We start from the raw sequence: 23,066 nt of genomic DNA, 5'->3' as shown, positions 1-23,066 counted from the left end.
TTGAAGGATCAAAAATTGGTATCGACCCTTGTAAATTCATTTGAGCACAGTATAATTTGCAGCAGATGGAAGCTGACAAGGAACTTGCCTTTGCTGTGTTTCTGGTTCAGTAGAACGGAGGTGGAAATAATAATGCGTTTGTGTGCCAACATTAGCGAGTGATAATTAGGCTGGCATTAAAACCGGTGCTGCCCGGGTCAGCAAAGGTGTCGTGGTGTAGTTGGTTATCACGTCAGTCTAACACACTGAAGGTCTCCGGTTCGAGTCCGGGCGACGCCAATTGTTCTCCTTTTTTTTTTTGGGCTGTAATTTTTTATTTTTTTCCATGTTTACTTGTTAATTCACAGACACAGACCCCCAAAAAAAAATTATGCTTTTGAAAAAACACTGTTTCATTTATTGTAGCAAATGACATGATAATGTAGTCCACAAGTTTTATTGTGACTTGTGAGTGAAGAGGAACGGATTTAATCTCGTTTGAAATCTCAAACTTTTAGCATATGTGTGATGCTATTGAAAAATAAACTCCTAAATAAGGAAGTTGGTTCCTAATAGATCCCTTAAATTTAAATTCTTACTTCATCAGTCTCTTTTTATAAGGAATAATTTTTCATATAATGATATCCTTATATATAAGAAATAAATCTTTTTTATCTAAAATTTTAAAACAGTCTTTTCACTTTTATCACTATTAAACATATGCCACTTAATCTCTTTCTTCAATAGATTTTTACTCGATATCTCTCATATACTTTCTTAGGAATGTATACATTTAGTTTCCTCTCTAGTTCTCTCTAGTTACTATCTCTACCATTATATTAACATCTAATGGATAAGATTTAATATGTTAGAGTAGTATTAACAACTGCCAAAATCAAAATCAAACAGTAAAACTTTTTTTCTTTTTAACTATATGTAACATATTTTCAACCGTGTGTAAATATTTGTCATTTTGCACGTGATTGAAAATAGGTTAATTTTGAGTTAAAAAAAAAAAGTAACATTCATAGAAAATAGATTGTACTAGGCTTCTTAGGCAATTTTTATGTACATTTGCACAATTAATCTTCTGAAAAAAGTCAACACAAACTAATAAATCGAGTCTAATCTTTCTTTAAAGAATAAAGAACTCATCATTAGAATCAAAGCAAAGGGGATTTTACTGCTCAGATATAATTTACAGAGTAATAGAAACGGCAAAGACGACTAAAAAGCTAGGCTAGAACTCCAAGAGAATGTGCAGCATTAAGAACTAAGAATATGATTAACAACCAGACCAATTGCTTCGATCATCATTGAGTAGAGCTGCTGCATCAGTATCTTCAATTCCTGGCCTTCCAAAGCTTCCATGAACGAAGCAGTGAAGGGAGTATCGTGGAATATAATATGAGGGAGCTCTGATCTGTTGGGGAGAGGATCATTTTCCAGCTGCAAATTAGACTCGTCTTTGTTCAAGCAACTTGTCTGCATTCACAGGGTCGTCTTCCTTATCTTCCTCAGCAAACCCAAGCTTTGGGATGATCTTCTCCTTCTTCTTCCCCATCTTCTCTGTAATCCTGATGAAGCTAATGAAGTGTGGTCGTGGAAGAAGATGGAGAAGGAGAAGAAGATCCCGAGGAGCCTGAGTTTGCTGAAGATGATAAGGCTGATCGTGTGAATAGAGATGACTTGCTTGGTTCTAATTAATGATGATGATTCGCTTTCCTTGTTTTAATCCTCTTCTTCATCTGTAAAAAGTGACCAAATACATGTGCTAGTTTCCATCACACTAGCAAAACAAGAAAATTTCATCACTTCCGTCATTAGTTTTTGCTTATTTATATATTAATATTAAGCAAGATACTAATAATTAGTATATAAACTCATTGTTGTACCAAATAAATTATGAATTCATTAAAAGTAATAAGGGGATAAACATACAATTCTTTTAAAAATTAATAACCAACATATTCAAGAGACTTCGTATATCACTTTTTGTAATAATAATAAAAAAAAAAAGTGGAACCAAAGCTGAACCTTTTTTTCGGCGTATAAAATAAAACGGTATGTGATCAATCATTAACTAAATTTATCAGTAGGATATTTTAAAAACATTATCTCCCATCCTAAATATAAAATTTAGTTAGGAGTGAAAATTATATTATAAATTAGATATTATATTTATATCCGGAAGTACTCCCTCCCTCTGTCCCTTTCCTATAAGCAACTTTGAATTCCATGACATAAATCAAAAAATTAGTTAAAGACAATAAATAAGTCGAAATTAAAAGTTTTTTCTTCTAAGCACCGTTATTTATAGAAGAGAAAAAATGTGAATAGAGAAAGATGATGATTTAGAAAATGAGATAATAAATATATTAGGTATTAAAATAAGTAATTAATGGAGACAAAATAGAAAATTTTCTACAAAAAATTAAGATAATTTATGATTATCGTTTATATTTAAAAATAAGAGGAGGGTTGTAGTTATTAGTTATAAAAAAAAAAAAAGAGTAGTATAAAATATATGCAGAATATTGGAGGATTGATGAATGCAAAATGCCCACAAACTGAGGATGAGATGAGTGGATGCCAGATAGGATTAAAATAAAAATGAGTTGGTGCATATAATTGGTCAGGGTATGAATGACGTGGCGCACTGGGTGCATGTAAGTATTTCTCCAGACAGAGACCTGGCAAGATCTGTGACACTGATTAGCGATAATCAGGACGGGGACGAAAAAGTTAGGCCCCAAATCAACCAAGGTGTCGTGGTGTGGTTGGTTATCACGTCAGCCTAACACACTGAAGGTCTTCCGTTCGATTCTGGGCGACGCCATTTTTCCTCCGCCTAAGTTTGCAGGGGAAGCATGTGTGCAGCCGGTTGGGGCCAAATCTCCCAAGTACCGCGGACTGGCAGTTTGGCATTCAATTAAAAATTGCAAAACAGAAAATTGTTGGGAGAATTTTTATATGAGATTTATACTGCTCACTTATTATGGAAATTTTTTATAATAATTTTTTTTCGAGACATCATAGTAATTCTCCTTAAAATTTTAAGATAGAGCAGTGATGCTTAAGATTTTATCTTCTATTTATTTTATTTTAATATTTATTACTTAAATTATGAATTAAAAAACAGATAAATTTTTTTGGTTGAAGGCAAGCATATTCAAAATATAATCATAATACTAAATGCAAGCATCTAACCCAATTAATTTTACCTAAAACTAACCTGAACAGAGATGTAAACTGCCCCAAAATGAAGCTCAATTACAGCCATGTGAACTAAATTGCCTTTTATGACTTTCCTAGTTATATATGGCAATGGACAGCGATGAAATGGGCAGAATAATGAGATAATTGACGCAATTACAATGTACATCCTCGGTATAGGCACCGTTTAGATGGCATTGCAAACCTTGGTTTGGAAGCCCAAACCATGGTTTGCACAAAATACCATCCAAACAGCCAGACAAACTAAACAAACCTTGGTTCAGGTAAAACCATGGTTTGGACGGCAGCATCTCTCATCTGCTTCTCGGGTCCAATTGCTGAAACGAACGGTGGGCCCCTCCACCAATGACCAAAGCCTCCAATTATTCGGGTGTTCAATACTTGCTCTGTGTTCAATAATTCCTCTCCTCGTTCACGCCTTCTCCTCAGTCGGTCCACACAACATCCCACAATAATATATATTAATATTTTTGATAGTTGTTGTTACGTTTACAATCTTTAAAGAAAATTAATATTTTTCTGTTATAAAAAAAATCATTTTTCTATAAATATATTTAATATTATGTTTTATAAATATATGTACACATATTAATTATGTATTAATTATATTATTTTATATATTATTAATTATGTTAGTAAAAAAATTTTCATTACCCTTTTTGATAATTTCCACATGTAAAAAGTGCTTCTGGTAATAACTATCCAAATACTCTCACTTCTCAGAATTACTTTTTCTCAGAATCTATTCTCCACATTCTCTACAGAATCTATTCTCCAGAATCACTTTTTCAAACCACGATTTAGTTTCATCCAAACACACCCATAATCTGTTTGACAATCTGTTTAGTCTTGAAAGACGTGTGAATAACATCATACAAGCATATCTACAACAAAACAAACCATGGTTTACTTACATACCTTAACTCAATCTTGATACTACGTTACTTCATTGAAATTTTTTATGATTTACTGTTTAAACTAGCGCATAATTTGCAAATCACATAAAAAGTAAACAGATATCTCAGTGACCCTAATCCCCGTGATATTTTTACTTGCAAGCCAAAATCATCATATGCTTTCCACCGACCTTTTTGAATGAGTTGAGGTTATTCCCATCCCAAACCAAGGATCTCATAATCATGAAAGTGACGACAAGTAAAATGCACTTCAAAATGTGGACAAATCCGGTTGTATCCAGGCAAAATTCAGGATACACAGTCTATGATTAATTTAACCACTCTAAAGCGTTAAAAACAGCCTGTTTCAAATTGATTTCACTGTCTCTAAGCATGCAACCAAAGAACCAACACTTCCTAAGCCAAGTACAAAAGGCTGCTGCTTCCAGGAAGCGCGTGTTCCATGAGCAGCAGGCAGCACCAAACAAAAGATGTAAAGTTGGCTCTATAGTCCATTTGAACTGAGTCTCCTCACTTTTTGCCGCCCCAGGATGTGTTCCCTTCTACTTAAATTGTTACAATGGACAGAAAGCAAATCCAAACAATCATGACCCGATTAGATCAGGCGTTTCTGCCTCGATGGAGAGCAACGCGGTGTGCACTTTACTCGTCCAGTTATCCAGTCGATCCCGTAAAGATTTAATCTGTGGAATTCCAAGAACTCTAGGCTGCACCCAAGTAATATGAACGGTGCCATCCACTTGATCGATTATACCCTCAATCAGATGAACCTGCAACATAATTCTCCTACCATTATCACATAGGACTGAACAAACAAAAGCCCATACAAATGCGCAGACTGTAAGCAATGAAATTTGCATACATTTATCAGCATCCATAAGTTGAAAACGCATAAATTAAGATGTAATTAATATTTGGTGGACGGCATTTTTAATGAATATATATAGATGGCTGTTATTAGTTAATTTTGGTGGACATCATTTTTAATGAATATATATAGATGGCTGTTATTAGTTAATTACTATAAAAGTTCCCAAATGCATTTTTTTCCACTAAAGTTCTGAGTAGGACGTACTGAAAGGCTCTTCATGAGGAGATGCTCCACATCCTCCACAGAAAGTTTTGTGCGATCAGCAATAACTCTCAAAGGAATAGTTCGAGCTTCAGAGGGTCGACTGCAAGTATTTACAATTAGCCCAAGTAACATGTGACAAAATATCCTCATTTTCACATATGACAATCAAATTAGCACATGCATCTTACCTGAATATAATCTCCATCAAGCAGAGAATGTTTATTTTTTCCAACAATCTTTGCTCATTCTGAACTAATGCTGGCTGAGCCCTTAAAGCAGCATTATGGACCCGGCATAATTCTTGATAGCAAACTAAATCGCCAGAATTAAATGCCTGAAGAATATCGTAGAGCCATTCCACCTTTGTCCCCTGAAGACTTTTTATCTGCAAAAGGTACAACAGACTAAACATATCATGAACCAGCAAAGTAAATAATTTCCAAGTATAGTCACTCAGAAAATTAGGGTAAATATACTTACAATAGGATGAGCAAGAAGTTCTCCAAAGTTGTAGATGTTATCTCCCAGAAGAGCAGAAAGGGACAAATCAAATGCCAAATCCTAACAAATCACCACAATAGATGTTATCTCCCAGAAGAGCAGAAAGGGACAAATCAAATGCCAAATCCTAACAAATCACCACAATTCAGTAAATAAAACAATCTGATAGATCAACTAACATAAACCGGATGAACTAAACTAAAAAGGACCTCTCCACGCTTTCTTATTGATGTGAGTGCAACAAGAACCAATTAGTCAAGAAAAATAAAGACTGACAATTAACAATTTACCAAAAACAAAATAATCAATGTTTCTTCCAAAACCAAATTAAACATCTTTATAGTTTATCCATGAAGCAAGCATAAAGCAACAGTAAACCAGAAAAATGATCTTTAGTCTTTACAATGACACATGAATAAGAATTAATACAAAAAATGAGACAAAACATGTTGTGCACAAGCATTATTATCATTACGACATTTTGCCAACTCATTAGTCATTACCACAGTACAACTTAGTCTAGACAAAGCAATTTAATGACAAGAAAATAACAATGGAGAACAAGGAAAAACCCAAAACCATAATAGGTAAACAATTATTAGCTCCAAATAACTTGCCAATCCCTTTGTGAATCCACAAAGGAAGCTCCATACAAAGGCCACACACTGAAAGTCTGAAACCCAAGAGGTGGCCAAAATATTAGTCTAAGATGTTACAGGAAAAGCTTATCGCATCCCATTCTAACCATAGTCACCAAATTCCAGAAAAAATGCAGACTGTCAAGCTTTGTGCTCGTTTTTTCTTACCAAAAGCCATCATACTTAATAGCTAAGATCCACTATGGTAATTCCATAGCACCTAATTACATGAAACAGCGATCCAGATCCTACAATCTAAAGCACAAGGATGAAGAAACATGCCCCTTAGCCATTGTTCCCAATTTAAACTTGCAAGTTAGCTACAGGCCTTGTTTTTAATCATTCACAAACACCTCTTTCATCATGCTTCCTGATCGAATTATTATCTTCCTCCTTTCCGTCCCATCCTCACTCCAAGAGACTTTTTCTATTAAAGAAGAAGCAAGTTTTCCATCGTTTTAATAACATTTCTTTTAAGTAAATTCTTGCCGAAGTACTTTTCCTTCAGAAATATGAGAAACAATAGTCTAAATTGATTAAAATATTCACTGATATGTATTATTTCAATCAAGTTACTACTTCCTTGAACATGAGCAATTTTAAAACATGAATAAAGCATCAATATATCAACTCAAATGAACCAACTTTATATACTCCACTCGCATGAAATTGGGAACAATCGTATCAATAACATAATACACAATCTATTAAACAATCTCCTCTTTAAGAAAGGAATTTTTACTTCAATACTGAACAGTTACAACATCAAGAAACAACTTTCATATGCTCCTTTGATCCTCTTTTGCAGTCAAGAGCAAACAAAAATAGAGATATGCATGCAAGTGTTACAACAAAGGCCGCGCAACTAAATAACATATAAGACAATTCTGAAGGCGTACCAGCTTGAATGAGTCTGAGAGAGACTCCACTGATGTATATGCCAGATAGAGAAGAGCACTTTTGTAGAACTCAGCAAATTCCTGGCGAAATTTATAATACTGAGATGATACCCAGTAATAGCTAGCATATACAGATGGATCAATATCTGTCATGCTATCAAGCGTACTCTTCCCATCATCTAGAAGTTTCTTGCATTCCTTTTGGTCACCTTGCTCAAGCTTAAATAAGGCAATTTGCAGCTTGATGTAAAGAATTGGTTCTTCTATGCGCTGTTCTTTCGTAGCTTGAAGCTTTTCAATGATTCCTTCAAGATAACCAATAGCAGCTTCTTTTTCAGAATACTGCCGAGACACAGTCACAGCAAAATGTGCAAGCTTGAGAAGATTGATCTTAGTCTCAAAGTCTGTTATGAAATTGTGATATAACTGTATAAGAGCATCACCGGCCTGAAATTTTATAGCGAGTGCAATTAGTCAAAAAATAAATCATAGCTCTTCAGATTAATATGCACAACAGTCGATATCAAATTAAAAATTAATAAATATGAAAATGGAGGAGTCAGAACTGGAAATTACTCTGATCTCTAACACAGGAATTTACCACAGGAATATGATCTTAGCAGCAACTTCAGTAACAGAATAAGAGAAACAGAATAAATTATAAAGTTAGACTCATGTTTAGCACAGCTCTAACATTTCAGGATCTAAATAAAAAGAAGTCAATCTAAAATATGGATAAAATGATCTAAATGAGCAGCTCACGTAGACCAAATTTGACTGCCTTCAACAATAAGTGGTTAATAGCAAGTAACAGGGTGAGACCGTGCAACAATTTGCAACGAACATACCCTGATAACATGCCATCCAGGAAAGAAAAAAATATATCGGGTCTTCAGAATGCAGAGCTTAATTATGTTAAAAAATTAAAATTCAACCATGTAATAAGGTTTTATCAGGTAATGTATGACATCAGTCCTCCATTCTCATAAAAATGCATTCAGTCAGTAGAACATAGAACCACAATCAAAATTAAATGCAAAGCTTGTTCATGTTAAACACCTCTGTTGCTTTAAAAGGAGCTCCAGTCTCTTATATATCATACTGCACTCTGATTTCAATGTTTTTTTTTTGGGGGGGCTAATTAATCACAAATTCCAAGCCATTTATCACAACCATAAATTGTCAACCAATTGCAACAGCTCCACCATGAAAGTTAGAGTTAACCACATTTCAAGTTAGTTGGGCAAAGCGATATGGAACTTCCTGTATTCTTATTAATTCTCATTATCCTTAATTGCTTGCCTCATATTTTATGTTGAAAAATGTTCTTATAAGGTAAATTTCGTCCATCCACAAGAATAGAAAGTTATCTCTTTTCTTGAAAGTCTAACAAAGGAGAACCGCAATAAACCCCATATTCTGGTATAAGATTCAGGCTTTTAGTTTTAGAATCAGAATGTATAGCTGGACAATTAGGATTGAGCATAGTAGGTAGTACAACTAGGGAAAACAATACTATATTACTATTCATTACCCAATAAAAACCGAAAAATATGCATATTACAAAATTAATTGGCCTTTAGTTGCTTTTAATGACCCAAATCCATCAATCAAATAACTGAAACGAAAGTTCAGATCAGGAAGTCCAAAGTTTCTACCTAAAACCCATTTTTCCATATTATATTACTTCACATTCAAAACCTCCAATTAAGCACCTCATGTCGTTTTCGGAAACCAATAAGGATTTATCATAGCTACAATTGCAATATCCAAACCCCACAATAACTTCTTAATCGCGCTAGGGTTAAAAAAGGGGAGAAACATATCCATAGCAATTGTCCACAACTCAAAAACCCTAGTCCACATAATAAAAAACTGAACAGCATTTTCCAACGCATCCATGGGCACAAAGAATAATCCCAAGTAAAACACTTCAAAGACACCAAAAAGGGGGGGGGGGAACCCGACCTGAAAAACAGCAAGAGCAACGAACTGCTCAAGCTTCAGAGTGAGCTGGTGCCAGAGTTTCTTCTGGTATAGATCTTCCAGCGAATTATACCAATCTGAGAGCTCAGGGTGCGCGTTGCGCAGCGATTCAAGGTATTGCAGAGCAGTCATGGCGATTCGAAGGGGAACAGAGACAACCCGGCGTTCGAGGTCTGGTTTCAATATGTACGAATCCTTATTTGGGTCGTTTTTTTCTTGAACTCAAAGAAATGAGAAATGCAAAATTGTGCAGACGAAGAGGTGGACGAAGATTTGCCACCAGCGGGCACGGCGTTTGGGTTTCATGGGTCTCCATCCCTATGGGCTTCTAAGGTCCTTACAGAGCCCAAAGCCCAAACTAACTTTTTTTAATGTCAAAATTTTATTTTGGGCACAAAATTATTTTTAATTAAATATTTTATAAAAATTATTTTTAATTCTTTATTCATTACTAGTAAATTATATTTGAATATTTTCAAGCTCAATTAAAATATTTCTCTCAACATAATGATTCATGAATCATTATTAATACGTAATAGTTTAATTCCTTTTAATTTCAAACACTGTGCAAAGTTATGAGCCCACAATTTAGCTTCACACCAATATAATTAAGTTATAATGTTACTGTAGTTTTACTCTTCATGGGTCAATATTCAATATATTTTTTTTAAAAAAAAATTTATGGATTATGCATCTGGTCAATTCTTAAAATTTACTTGTATCACTAACCTGCATCCATTTTCCTTCCACAATATCTTCATCTGTTATTTAAATTTCCATCTCTATTTCATATTTTTTAATCATGCATGCATATACAAATTATTGAAATGAAATTCCGCATTGAAGTAAAATATAATTTTTTTTGTTTTATAATTTTTCTGCTAAAAATGAAATTATTTCAATATTTTTTCCGACCAAATCCATCCATAATTAATACTCTTGTCACTATTCACTCAACTTTATCATTATTTTATTTCAAATGATCCACTCTCAACTAATATGTGTTTTGTGAGGTCATTTTCACCCAAAGAAACCAACCATAGGTATTTTCTTTTAACAGGGTGTTTGTTGGTTTCCTTTATGCTTTCACTTTTTTTTTCCCCCCTGCTTCGTCTTCTTTAACCTTTATCTCAATTTGAGGCATTGTGTTTGTCAAGCTTGCATGTGAAATAACATAACAAACATCAGACATTTATTTCTAATGATTCCTTACTTGCCCCTTGAATCCATCATATATTATAAACCACAATTTTTCAGAATCGTCTGTGAATTATACTCATGAACAAATTAAAGTCAATAATAAAAATATATCAGAATTAGGCATAGGAAAAATTGCTAAAAGTATCAAGAAAACCAATCATATTGGATTGAAGTAATGTGAGCATAATTGGGATAATGACATAAATAAAGTGAATGTTTTCTTATAAAGGTCCACTCTGACTTCGAGCATCACAATGAGTGGCAATCAGTGAACCCACCAGGGCAAAACCCAAACCAATCCACAAATAGTTTGAGGAGGCCATTAATACATCAAGTGTACCAAATGATTTAACCTGTGACTTCAAAACAAAGCAAAGTAGTCCATCTAGTAACTTTATATTAATCCATCTCCTCTCTCCCCAACAGCCACAGCACAAGAAAAGAAAAGAAAGCCAGCAACTTATTACCGAAAAGCAAAATGGTTCAACGAGTGAGAGCCTTGCTCACATGGCTGCTTCTTCTTTTCCTCTTAGCATCGGCTTCATCGGTATCAGCGGTGGGAACTCACGGAAATAATCATGCCGGCGAAGTGCGTCATCGGAGATGGCAGAGGAAGACATGGATGAACCATGGAAGCTCTCGTGGCCCTAAGAAACAACTTGTGAATCCAACTCTAGAGAATCCATTTCAGGCTCGTGAATTTCCTGTATAGCTTTTTTTTTCCCTCCTTTTTTCTTCTGTCACAGTGTCTGTTTCTTCTCTGGGGTTGCTTTCCTGGGATTAGAATGAATAAAGTTTCAATCTTTGTTCATACCCATTTCTTTTACAAGTCTCAGTAATTTCCAGAAACTGAGTTCGTTCAATGTCAGTGTCCTTCTAGCTTTTCCTTTTTCAATAACCCAACTTCCTCTCCGTTACTATTATATCAGTTATACTATCATGGCTGTAGTGAACTTTGCTTCTTATGGTATCGGTCAACTGTTCTTTTGTCCTCAGTGTGCAATTATTACTCGAGAATTTACAGTTGTGGCTTTCCATCAGACAGGCATATAACAGCTCAAGCTTTTGAAAGTTCCGACAATTCATGTTCTAATGACTTCTTAGCTCTTACTAATGATAAAAATACCTAGTTAATAACTATCAAAGCTCGCCACAGTTAGTAGATGGCTGGGCCTTCAAACATGATGCTCAGGATTTGAATCAGAACATGTGCATAGAAAATACTTCATTGGAAGAGACAAAAACGCACTTTAATAATTTCTACGCTTTGGGGGGACCATAGACAATAGCATCTTGAGAAGCCTTTCGCTTAAGATTTTAGTAACCAGAAGCTGTTGTTTTCATGACTGATTAGAAGCGTGCTGGCAAAACGTTGTCAACACATTTCAATAATGATGATAACTGATGAGAATGACAAAGGAAACGTGGCTTCAATACACTTAAATATATTAATATTCATTATAAAATCTAAAAAAGAACATGAGAATTTAAAATTTTGCTGTCACATTACTGTTCATAAATCATAAATCATAAATCATAATTGTTGGTTAGAAGAATGCCATCATTTTAAGAAAAACTAGTTTCCTGCATAATAAACTTCCTTACCAACCAGAATGTTTCTTGCCATTTTTCTTTCCATGCAAACCATGCCCATTGATGATGAATACATTAGTTTTGTCTCAATTACGAGATATGGATTGTAACGTAAAATACATATGTCGCAATCTTATTGAAGAATTTGATACCAAATACATATGCATTGTACTCCGCTTCCCCCCCCCCCCCCCAATATAAATAAGTTATCCGGTCAAGCAAAGCACAGCTGGTTGCGGGTGCATGCAAAAGTTATGCCTTAGAAAAGTTCAATGTACTGCCAGTAGTAAGAGGAAAGAAAAGAAAAAATAATAATTTTCAAATCAAATGAAAGTTGCATACATGCACAGAATCAAGGCAAAGGAAAATTCCTGGATTCTCAACCACATGGTTATGCAGCAACATTTGATAAGGGTCGGTTCTGAAGATTTCAAATTACTTCTAGATGTAAATATTGAAACTTATTGCTCAAATAATGAAATCCATGCCACCACAAAAATGCTCCAGCTCTGTTACAATGAAACCTTTGATTTGAAGAAAAGAAACTGTGATGTTCTGTTGAAATACCATGACAGCCAGAGAATTCAGACCATGTTCAAATACTCCCCTGATCCTTAATGTAGGGAAACCATGTCATATTCATTATAATTAACTAATTTAATTAACTTTCTTCATCTGATCAAATTAATTAAATAAGTCCTACTTTAAGGACCAGAGGAGCAGATATTTTCTAATTCTTCTATAATTGATTGGCAATTCTGCATCTGACAATCATTGTTTCAACCAGTTCAAGTGATGATTTCACCGGCCATAGAACGATTAAAAGCTAGTTTTAGATACAATAATAAGAGTAACAGAGATGGTAATGAAAGGAATGAGTTGATGCGATGTGTTAGACTGCATGAATAGCTTCATGCTACATTTCTCAAATGTAAAGCAATAGGGTGCGTTTATTAAAGGAGGCCTTAAAAACTGTGACAAAAAATGTATGATGGCTTGAATCATCAACAATTCTCAATCTTCACTGCCCCAAGCAAAATGAATTAGGCATTAAGAATAAACGCTACTGAAGGAACACAATCCAACTTATGAAAGTTGAGAACAGAATCCCATATTAAAAACAATACCAGTTTACATCCCTGATGCGTTACATTCTTCAAGAAGGTTCAAGATATTATGTTCTGGGGCACTGAGAGATGGCAGAATCGTTCTGTTAGAATGAGTTGTCCGTGGCTTTGACCCTGCACCATTGGATTCAAGGGTTCCTCCATCCTTCATCATTGCCACGTCAGATCTTCTATGCATTGTTGCAGATGCTCTGTCTTTCCATATTCTTCCATCCTGAGGATTGATGAAGAAGAACTAGATTTCAAAATTCTTAAACCAAATTTTGTTCCCAGGAAAGAAAAAGTGGGGAAAAAACAAAAGAAACCCACAAACGCATGCATGAGGTGACCAGCTCCATTGTTTTTCAAACGTGCTTTTGGACAATGTGCTTGGCTTGAATGGTTCAATTCATTAATAGGGACTAAGTGTACAACATATTTTTGTTTTAATCCCCAAATTCTCTCCCACATGATATGAACCCACAAAAGCATGCCATAAACTTGAATACAGGTGAATTAAAGAGAGTAGCAGCAAATTGTTGGTTACAAATGATCTTGGAAATTTTTTCATTGGTTCTTATGAAAATGTTTTCTGACTTTCCAAGTATAATGATCTTAGAAATATTTTCATTGGTTCTTACGAAAATGTTTTCTGACTTTCCAAATATCAACAACTCGAAGCTCTAAGCAGGCTTGCCAAGATAATATCTTCTATCTCTTGAAAATTATTGCACCCACATTACAGATTTCTTTATGCATACAATGACCAAAGAGTTTAATGTTCAAACAAATAGGTATCCTCATAAATAACGGAATAGCATGCATCAAATACAAGCATGAAACTCAGTAATGTGCAGATATCACGACGGCTTCTAACGAAGGTCGCAAAACGAAATCTGTGCCGGGCAAGAGATGAACTCCCTTCGGTTACCATACCCAAGATTAAAATTGCTTGTTCCTTTAATCAACTCACTCATGAAATTGCAGCCTAGATAACTTAATCGCTTCTAAAATCACAAAGACTGTATAAATTAAAGTAAGGAAGAGTCCGGCACAAAGAAGAAAATTCGATATTTATCTTACATTGATAATTGAAGGTTCTGGCAACGGGCACTGAACTGGTCTATCATGGTCAAGAGGCTCAGTCGGGTGTTCAACAGGCTTAAACTCTACTGCTACTTCAATTCCATGAGAAGTGGTTGTGACGGCACTCTGGGCAGTGGCACCTTCAGAATTCGGAGGTAACGATTCTCTCTCATCCTGCATGAATTTTGACCAGGCATATAGCAAAATAAGATTGTATCAGCATCTAAGCCATCAAACAAGTAAATGTCTAAATCCAAAGGTATAAGATAGTCTAAACCTCTATCTAGCCAGCACCTCTCATTTTTCTCACTTGGAAATCTCAAGAGCAAGGAATTTGTAGGGCAACATAACTTTAAAATAGAAAGAGAAGGATTTTGGATTCAATACAACACAAGAGGCTCAAACAAGCGCAGCAAACCGTTCCTTCTAAAGTTCATAAAACATAAATGAAACTAAATGGGGATTAACAGTCATAATTTTTCATAAGCCAGTTCAATTCCAAAGAAGGATGATCATGACACAAATTCAAACACAAACCAAGCCAAACAACAAAAATTTCTTCAAAGGGAGAAGAGTCTTACAAGAGCGCTTTGCGTCCGTCGATGGGCATTCCTTCCAACAGTAAATCTTGAAAATATACCCACCATATTTTTCAGCTCAAAATCCAATACGCACAAGAAAGAAGCGCCCGGGGGGGTTTCTCGTTATTCTATGATCTGGCTACCTCCCAGCACTCGAAGACTTGTTTACCATGGATAAACCGAAATCGCCCCCGATTCTGAGTCCTGATCTACCCAGCTTTATGTATCCCGAGGGACAAAGTATTGAGAAAGACGAACAAAGAGTACTGTAGCTATAAGTCGTTTGCTTGGCGTCGTGGGTTTGGTGAGCGGGATTCCCCGTGTTTCTTTGAAGTCATAATGCTTGGGAATCAGTACCAAAAAGCTGTGAATTACAAGGAAAAGGACTCGGGGAAGGATGAAGAGAATCCATGCGAGATTTTAATTTGGATGGGTAAGTCTAAGCCTTAAGCATAGAAAATAGAATAGAAAATTCAAAGCATCGGAGAGAATATCAGCCCTTTCCCCTGTCCAGCTGCTGCAGCACATTTCATACAAGAATTTACGCGCCTTCGCCCAATCGTGGTGACCAATTCTGAGGTGAAAGCAAATGAAATTTGTACATGTCGATATTCCCCAAAAAAATTACATTTGTCAAATGATTTTTCTGATAAATTAATGTTCGATCTGTGCATTGGCGTGATAATTAGGGGAAAAAAAAACTAAAACATCCTCAAAAATACTATTCCTCCGGTTATTAATATAAGACTTATTTAACTAATTTGATTAAATTAAGGAAGTTAGGTAAGTTAATTAATTATAAGAAATATAACACGTTTTTCTTAAAATACCATAATTATATTTTTTAACACCCTTTCTTCCTCTCTTACTTGATTATGGTTGAGGGAATATCTATTAGGGTAATTTAAAGAAAATTGATAAATATAAGAAATGGGTCTTATATTTAGAACAAAAACTAACTCAACAATTGGGTCCTATATTAAGGGTCAGAGGAGTAAAAGACAAATGAGTGTAGGTGAATTTTAAAATTTCAATTTAAACCTCACATTCTGGCCAAAAAAAAAAAATTTAAACCTCATATATTATTTTAGAATTTTTAAATCTTATAAATTACAAAAATGTATTTTACTATTTTTTAAAATACTGTCACCTCAGTAATTCCAGCTCTCGGAGTTCTGATGACCACTCTTTCTTATGTATTGATTTTTTTTTTAGTTATTGATTACATTTGTTTTTAAAACTATGATGACTATTCTTATTTAGCTACTGACTATTCTAATATTGCGATTCACTACTTTCATTTTTAAAATTTTGATGACTACTTTTTTTAGCTATTAACTACTCTAGTTTCATTATTAACTACTTATGTTTCAAAAGTTCAAAAAATATATTAAATATTGTTAGAGATCTAGTAACTACTTCTTATTTAGTTATTTATTACTGTTGTGCAGTCAATAGCTATAGTGTTGTCATTTCATAATATTTTAAAAATAATATTTAGAGTCTGATTTTAAATTTTAAAATTTACCCACCCTCACTTGTTCTTTAGTATTTTTGAGGGTATCTTAATGTTTTTTTCCTGTGATAATATATGGGTAATAAACTAGGAAGCTTCAAATGGTACTATTTCATTCGGGGGTGTTTCAAAACACTTGAAAGTACTTTTAAAAAATATTTTTTGCAAATTAAGATAAACCCGTCTATATATTTACTTTATATATCATAAAATTATTTTTAAAACTATAATTTGATTTGCCCAAACATTCTCTTGAGAGAACCAACCAATTCATGGGACCAGCATTGTTTTTAGTTTTAAAAAAAAGGGACTACAATCGTGTGAATGAAAAAAAAAAACTGTTTTTGAGATAATTATTTTAAAGTACTCCTCCGGTCCTTAATATAAGACCCATTTAACTAATTTGATTAGATTAAGGAAGTTAGGTAAGTTAGTTAATTATAAAAAATGTGACACGTTTTTCCTAAAACACCATAATCATATTTCTTAATACCCCTCTCCCTCTTTTATTTGATTATGGTTAAGGGAGTATTTACAGGGGTAATTTAGAGAAAATTAATAAATATGAGAAATGGGTCTTATATTTAGGACCAAAAGCAACTCAATAATTGGGTCCTATATTAAGGACCGTAGGAATATTATATTTTCTATTAAAGAAAACCTTGAAAATGAGAATAACCATTGGTCCTAGCTCCAAATTTTCAAATTTTTTAATATTATATAAATGATATAAATTTTTAACCTAAAATTTATATATAGGAAAAATTAATTTATTAAACCCTTACAATTTTGAATCAGTTATAACTCAATCTCTAAATTTTGATTCATTACAACTTAATATTTATAATTTTTAGTTAGTTACTCCCTCCGGTTCAAAATGTAAACCAAACTTTATCTATTTACGTTTATCAAGAAACTATTTAAAATCAATTTAAAACAATAAATGTGTTAGGCATATATTTGTTTTTCCTAATATAAGTGAAAGATGCAATGAATAAATTAAAAAGAAAAGAGAATATATTGGGATAAAATTAAAAAAAAAACTCATTAAATACTTGAATAAAAGTGAATGTTATCTAATAAAAAAAGAGAATTCTTTTAAAAAAATTTAGTTTATATTTTGAACCGGAGGTAGTACCATTTAGTCACTAAACTTTAACTCCAATATTACACAATCCTTATAGTTTTAATAATTTAAAATATTGGTCATCATATTTTTAGAAAATAAGATTATATATTTCAAGAAGTGTATGAGAGGTTTTAAATAAGAAAAATTATAAGCGCTAAATTATAGTTTGAGTACTGAGGCAAAATTATAAGAATTTAGTTACCAAGTCAAAATTTACCTCATGTTTGGTACGAGGTAAATGCAAGGAATTCGAAAGGAAGGTCCTTCGTACCAAATAGACTCTTAGAAATCGAGCTACAAGCTTAAACTGAATTAAAAATTATAGGGATAATTAATTTAGAGGTCCTTATAGTTTTATTCAATTTGAAATCAAGTCCTTGAACTTTTTTTTTATTGGGTCCTTTAAATTTGTTTTGTTAAATGCTTTAATCCCTGTTGTTAAATAAAAAAGAAAATTGTTAAAACTTCCATTAGAAAGTATCGCAAGCGTCTTTTCTATCTGAAACAACTCCTTCTATCTCCTTTCCCCATAACTTCTATTCTCTCTTTGCATTTGTCCGCCATATTACGCTGATTTCTTCTGATAACATCCTTCTCACTCGAATTTAAACATTCCTCCCCTTCGGCCGTGTCACCTCTTATCAATCAATTTTTACTTGTTCCATATAATAAAAGCTAAGCTGATAATTTGCTTCAGTTTTCTCTGTAAGATAACTTTTACCGATGAACTACTCTATCATTCTTAATACTTTTATCACGTTGGCCAATTTTTAATTAGCAACAAGTTGAACCCCTACAGGTCAAAAATCTTGCGTCTTTACAATGTACTCAATCACATCCTAGCCTTCAACCAAATGTGTCAGAAATCTTCAAGATTTTGGAAGGCAGAGTTGAACAAAGGTAGCCAGAGGTGGAATCACCTCATCAAAAATGGCAAATTTAAAGTTGAGAGAGAAAGGTCACTTGGCCAACATTTTGTTTCATCAAGCAAGAAGAAGTCATTGCTAGCTTTTGAGGTAATGTCAAGAAAGCTAAGCAGTGGAGGGGAAGATAAGAGAGATAGAAAAGAGAAAAGAAAAAATAGAGAGCTGGGGACATGACAAGGGGGACTATGGGGTATTAATATATATGTGTATGTGTTGGGGTGTGATAAGGGATCAACTTAACAAGATAGGCAAATGCAGAGAAAGGAGAGAAAAGGCTACCGGGGAAGGAGATAGAAGGAGTTATTTTAGATGCGGAAGACGATTGCCATGTTTTTTAACGGAAGTTTTAACAGTGTTGCTTTTTATTTAACAGCAGGAGTTAACAAATTTAACAGAACCAACTTAAAGGGCCTGATAAAAAGGGAAAAAAACTCAAAGACTTAATTTAAAATTGAATAAAATTATAAGCACTTCCAAATTAATTATGCCCAAACTGTACAAATAAAAAAAATTAACTTCCCCCATATATATAAATTAATGCCAGTCGCTCTCATAATTAAATATAGGCTGTCTGTCTTGAAAAGGGCAATGAGAATATATGGCCACCTATTGTGTTAAGCATGATTTTTTTTTTTAAATAAAAGCATGAATTAATACAGCTAATCACTGCCACTGCACTTATTATTTATATTCTCATTTCTCGTACTACTTTTGGACCCATCCCTTTAAATTTGGTTCACAAGATTTTAGGTCTTTGTAATCAATTCCACCAAACGTTCGCCTTCCTGCCCCAGGTTGCTCATTATGATCCATCACTCATTGTCTGGGAAGATCTTATCACCCATCTAACTTATTTTAGGAATTTTTTTTAAAAAGGTAAAATTATTTCATACAACTAATAATTATTAACGAATATATTTAATATATATGCTTTTTTATATAGGAAAAATTACTGTATGATACTAAAAAATAAATAAGAAGTCTCATGACCAGTGAATGATAAGTTATAGGATAAAAAACGACAAGAAGTTTCATACAGCTTATTTATTATTGAGACATTTTTGTAAGTATATTCTTATTTTTAAATCTCATAATAATTTTTTCTTTTTATATCTCTTTTTATTGCACGATGAAGAACAAGATGTAATGCCCTTAATGCCATCAATGCAGATGCCTAAGGCTCTGTGAAAAATGAAACAAGTTATTTTTAGACAAGAAAAAAATCGATCCTTATGCTGTTGCTTCAAAATAATTACGAATAACATAAAAACGCTGGATATAATTACAAATTACAAAATACTATAGTAAATATTATAGGGAATCAAAATCTCATTCTTTTCAATAGTCGACAGCATCTTAAAGTCAAGGCATTAGCAAAAACTTCAAAACTATAAGTGCTTAATCATCAATTTCAGATTACATAACAAAAGTATAAATCGGCTAAAATTAAAATAACAAATTAATTTAAGTTATTTTTAATCACTCAATGTAACACATAGATCCCATAATAAAATATGATCTGTATATGATACATGAAGCTATCACCTTAGTCATAATTATACTTTGGCAACAATCTACGTTGATATTATTGAAAATATAATACTACCTCTGGTCCCTAATAAGACTTAGTTGACTAATTTGAGAAGATTAAAAAAGTTAGTTAAGTTAGTTATTTATAGTAAACCAATGTTATTTTTCCTAAAATATTCTTATTAATCATGAATGTTTGAATTACCTGTTGATACTAACTTCCTAACGCATGCGACTAATATAGGAATTACTTGAAGCCAAGATAGATAAATATTGGAGACAAAGTGGATTGAGGTCTTATATTTAGGACTAAGTTAAAAGTCAAACTAGCTATTATATTAAGAACCGAATGTAGAATAAAGAGAAGAGATGAAGCTATAGTCTATATTAATATTAATGGATATATATACACTTTCTAGTTCTGATTGTAAGACCCATTTGTAGTACAAATTATATTACAATTTTACAAAATATGTTTTGCATTTAGGACTATAAGAGTAATTATTTGGCGTGCTTGTTGGGTTGGCTCATCACTTGCTCTCAAACTTGGTTTTGGAGTCTCCATTACTAACTGGATTACTTATAGGATTACCACATTTCTCTCATCTCTATTGGTTTCTATCATTTTGACTCCTTATAGTTGTTTTCATAAAATCAAATATATTTGCTTAATACTCCTCCGGTCCTTATTATAAGACCCAATTTGACTTTTTATTTGGTCCTAATTATAAGACCCAATCCATTTTTTCTATTATATTTATGTATTTTTTTCCAAGATAATCCTTCTAATAATGATAGTTTTAGCCAATATACTCCTCCGGTCCTAATTATAAGACCCAATTGACTTATTTGAGGAGATTAAGGAAGTAAGTTAAGTTGGTTATTTATAATAAATAAGTGTTGTTATTCCTAAAATATCCTTGCTAATTAAGTATATTGGCTAAAACTATCATTATTAGAAAGATTATCTTGGAAAAAAATGCATAAATATAAAAGAGAAAATGGATTGGGTCTTATAATTAGGACCAAATAAAAAGTCAAATTGGGTCTTATAATAAGGACCGGAGGAGTACTTAATTAGCAAGGATATTTTAGGAATCACAACACTTATTTATTATAAATAACCAACTTAACTTCCTTCCTTAATCTCCTCAAATAAGTCAATTGGGTCTTATAATTAGGACCGGAGGAGTATAATTTTTGGTCTCTCAAGTTTGTCCCTTATTTTGGTTTTGATTTTTTAAATTTCAAACCATAAGTTTTGGTCTCTCAAGGAGAAAAATAGTCTAAATTTTTATTAAATTATAAGAATTAATATTATAAATAAAAAGAAATTTAAGAAACCAAAACAAGATGAAAAATTTAGAGCACAAAAAATTATATTAACCCAATTCATTTTGTAGTACTGAGTCATGTCAAGTGATGATAAGGAATGCTATCTGTGAGAATCATGCAATTCCTCGCAGTCCAAAAAAAAAAAGGGGGGGGGGGGGACGGCTCTCATGCCCGTGCTATCCGAGGGAGAAAACTTCGTTTATTCTTCGTATCCTGCTTGTTGGATCTTGATCTTTCAACTTCAAAAGATTTTAACAAGAACTCCAAAATAGACTCCGTTTTGTATCACAGGACATGTCAGTCCCCTATCAAGACGAATGGTTTATGGATACAACTATTATTTCCATTTTAATTTTAGATGCTATTCTCAATTCTTAATATAATAACTAGATAATTAATATGATGATATTAAGAAAATTATTTAAGTTAGTTACTTGTCATAAATATGTGTTGATCTTTTTAAACTATCATATTCAATCATATACATTGATTAAAATTATCTCTTAGTAGAAATCTTCTACAATCAATATAGATATTTTGAGAAAAGCATAAGACAAAGTGTATTGAAATATTATATTTTGACCAAACACAATTCCTATCTAACTCTTATATTAAGGACAAGAAGTAGTAAACGGTTTCAATTCACTTTATCTTTTAATTTTATAATTTCTTCCAAAGTATTTCAAGTTATTACCCATATGAAGGAGGTTTTCATAGAGAATAGTTTTAATGTACATGATTAAATAATGTATTTAAGAAAAATTAATACAAATTTATTTCAAATAACTAATTCATCTATTTTTTTAAAAAATATTCACAGATTTAGTGCTCATTATAAAAAATGCATTGATTTTCCTAACACTTATCACTGGACATCCTTGTCAAGATGGATATCCTGCGAATACAACGACTTGTTATCATAAATGCGTTGATTTTCGCCGTTGCATCATAGCATGTTGTTTCTGATGTTTTCGTAATTCCCCTTGGTTCTGGATTTACCAACACAATCTTGTAGGAAGACATCAAAGTCCTAATCGCCAGTTGCCCAGCTCTGTAAAATTATTTTTCATAGTTTAATAATACCACCTTAATATAAGACTAATTGTAGAATTAATTTGATCTTAAATATAATAGTTTCTCATATTTATCTATTTTTATCTCTAAATAATTCTCATGGGGCTTTTCATTAAAATGTCGTTTCAATATGTTTAGTAAGAATTTAAAAAAAAAAAATACTAATTTATTATAAATAACTAATTTAATTTTTTTTAATATCCACTCGTTAATTATTTAACCTTGATATTAACAAACAGAGGTGTTATATGATTTGATTTCTCATAAAAAATGTGCAAACTGGTGCAAATCCACACTACCCGTTTTACTTGAACCAGTATATTACAGTTTACAACGTCACCGGATGATTTGACTAGATTTTAATTTTAATTTAATATAATGGTTTTAGATCTAAAAGTTAGATAACTAATTTATAAAAATTAAAAAAATAATCCAGCTATTAATAAAAATGTAGGTTGATTTTACTTATAATATATCTTTAATTATTTGCATTAAAAATTAAAATTTGCTTAATATGTTTAATAAATAGAGAGAATTAAATTTTTTTTTTCTAGTCCTAAACATAAAATTCATTTTATAGTGTAAATCATATTATAAAATGAGTATTATATTTAGAATCGGAAGAGTATAAACTTAAAAGATAATACAAGTTGAGGTATTATATTTAGAATCGGAGGAGTATAAACTTAAAAGATAATATAAGTTGAGGTATTATATTTAAGATAAAAACAAATTTAGGATGAAAAATATATAATAAA

The 23,066-nt window shown here is 32.6% G+C and overlaps 2 protein-coding genes and 2 non-coding genes across 4 annotated transcripts; 2 read left to right on the top strand and 2 right to left on the bottom strand.

The window, feature by feature from the left end:
* The first annotated feature begins 205 nt into the window (after positions 1–205).
* Positions 206–279, top strand: TRNAV-AAC (transfer RNA valine (anticodon AAC)). The gene has a single exon. It is a non-coding gene; the product is annotated as a tRNA-Val (tRNA).
* Positions 280–2,744: 2,465 nt separating this feature from the next.
* Positions 2,745–2,818, top strand: TRNAV-AAC (transfer RNA valine (anticodon AAC)). The gene has a single exon. It is a non-coding gene; the product is annotated as a tRNA-Val (tRNA).
* A 1,571-nt stretch (positions 2,819–4,389) lies between these two features.
* LOC114718359 (26S proteasome non-ATPase regulatory subunit 13 homolog B) lies at positions 4,390–9,441 on the bottom strand. The gene is made up of 6 exons (XM_028903660.1): positions 9,215–9,441; positions 7,247–7,693; positions 5,689–5,769; positions 5,397–5,593; positions 5,209–5,308; positions 4,390–4,903 (listed from the first exon to the last, which is right to left on the bottom strand). The coding sequence occupies exons 1-6, from the start codon at positions 9,362–9,364 to the stop codon at positions 4,718–4,720; spliced, it is 1,161 nt and encodes a 386-aa protein (XP_028759493.1). The 5' UTR covers positions 9,365–9,441; the 3' UTR covers positions 4,390–4,717.
* A 3,397-nt stretch (positions 9,442–12,838) lies between these two features.
* Positions 12,839–15,283, bottom strand: LOC114718349 (uncharacterized). Its single transcript, XM_028903648.1, has 3 exons — positions 14,799–15,283; positions 14,215–14,391; positions 12,839–13,366 (listed from the first exon to the last, which is right to left on the bottom strand). Exons 1-3 carry the CDS (start codon positions 14,862–14,864, stop codon positions 13,157–13,159), a joined length of 453 nt encoding a protein of 150 aa, XP_028759481.1. The 5' UTR covers positions 14,865–15,283; the 3' UTR covers positions 12,839–13,156.
* Between the last annotated feature and the right edge of the window lie 7,783 nt (positions 15,284–23,066).

Source organism: Neltuma alba, unplaced genomic scaffold (genome assembly GCF_004799145.2).
Source record: "Neltuma alba isolate B1F8T4 unplaced genomic scaffold, ASM479914v2 tig00011831_pilon, whole genome shotgun sequence".
In the NCBI taxonomy this organism is placed as follows: domain Eukaryota; kingdom Viridiplantae; phylum Streptophyta; class Magnoliopsida; order Fabales; family Fabaceae; genus Neltuma; species Neltuma alba.
This window is presented reverse-complemented; position numbering and strand designations above follow the sequence as displayed.

Bases quoted from the DNA above. Each gene is read 5' to 3' on its own strand.
- LOC114718359 (XM_028903660.1), bottom strand. From the start codon at position 9,364: ATGACTGCTCTGCAATACCTTGAATCGCTGCGCAACGCGCACCCTGAG. The intron at 7,694-9,214 runs GTCGGGTTCCCC...ATAAAATTTCAG, and splicing joins TTGCTCTTGCTGTTTTTCAG to GCCGGTGATGCTCTTATACA. The intron at 5,594-5,688 runs GTAAGTATATTT...TACCTTTTGCAG, and splicing joins AACTTCTTGCTCATCCTATT to ATAAAAAGTCTTCAGGGGAC.
- LOC114718349 (XM_028903648.1), bottom strand. From the start codon at position 14,864: ATGGTGGGTATATTTTCAAGATTTACTGTTGGAAGGAATGCCCATCGA. The intron at 14,392-14,798 runs GTAAGACTCTTC...AAATTCATGCAG, and splicing joins GACGGACGCAAAGCGCTCTT to GATGAGAGAGAATCGTTACC. The intron at 13,367-14,214 runs GTAAGATAAATA...ATCAATCCTCAG, and splicing joins CAGAACCTTCAATTATCAAT to GATGGAAGAATATGGAAAGA.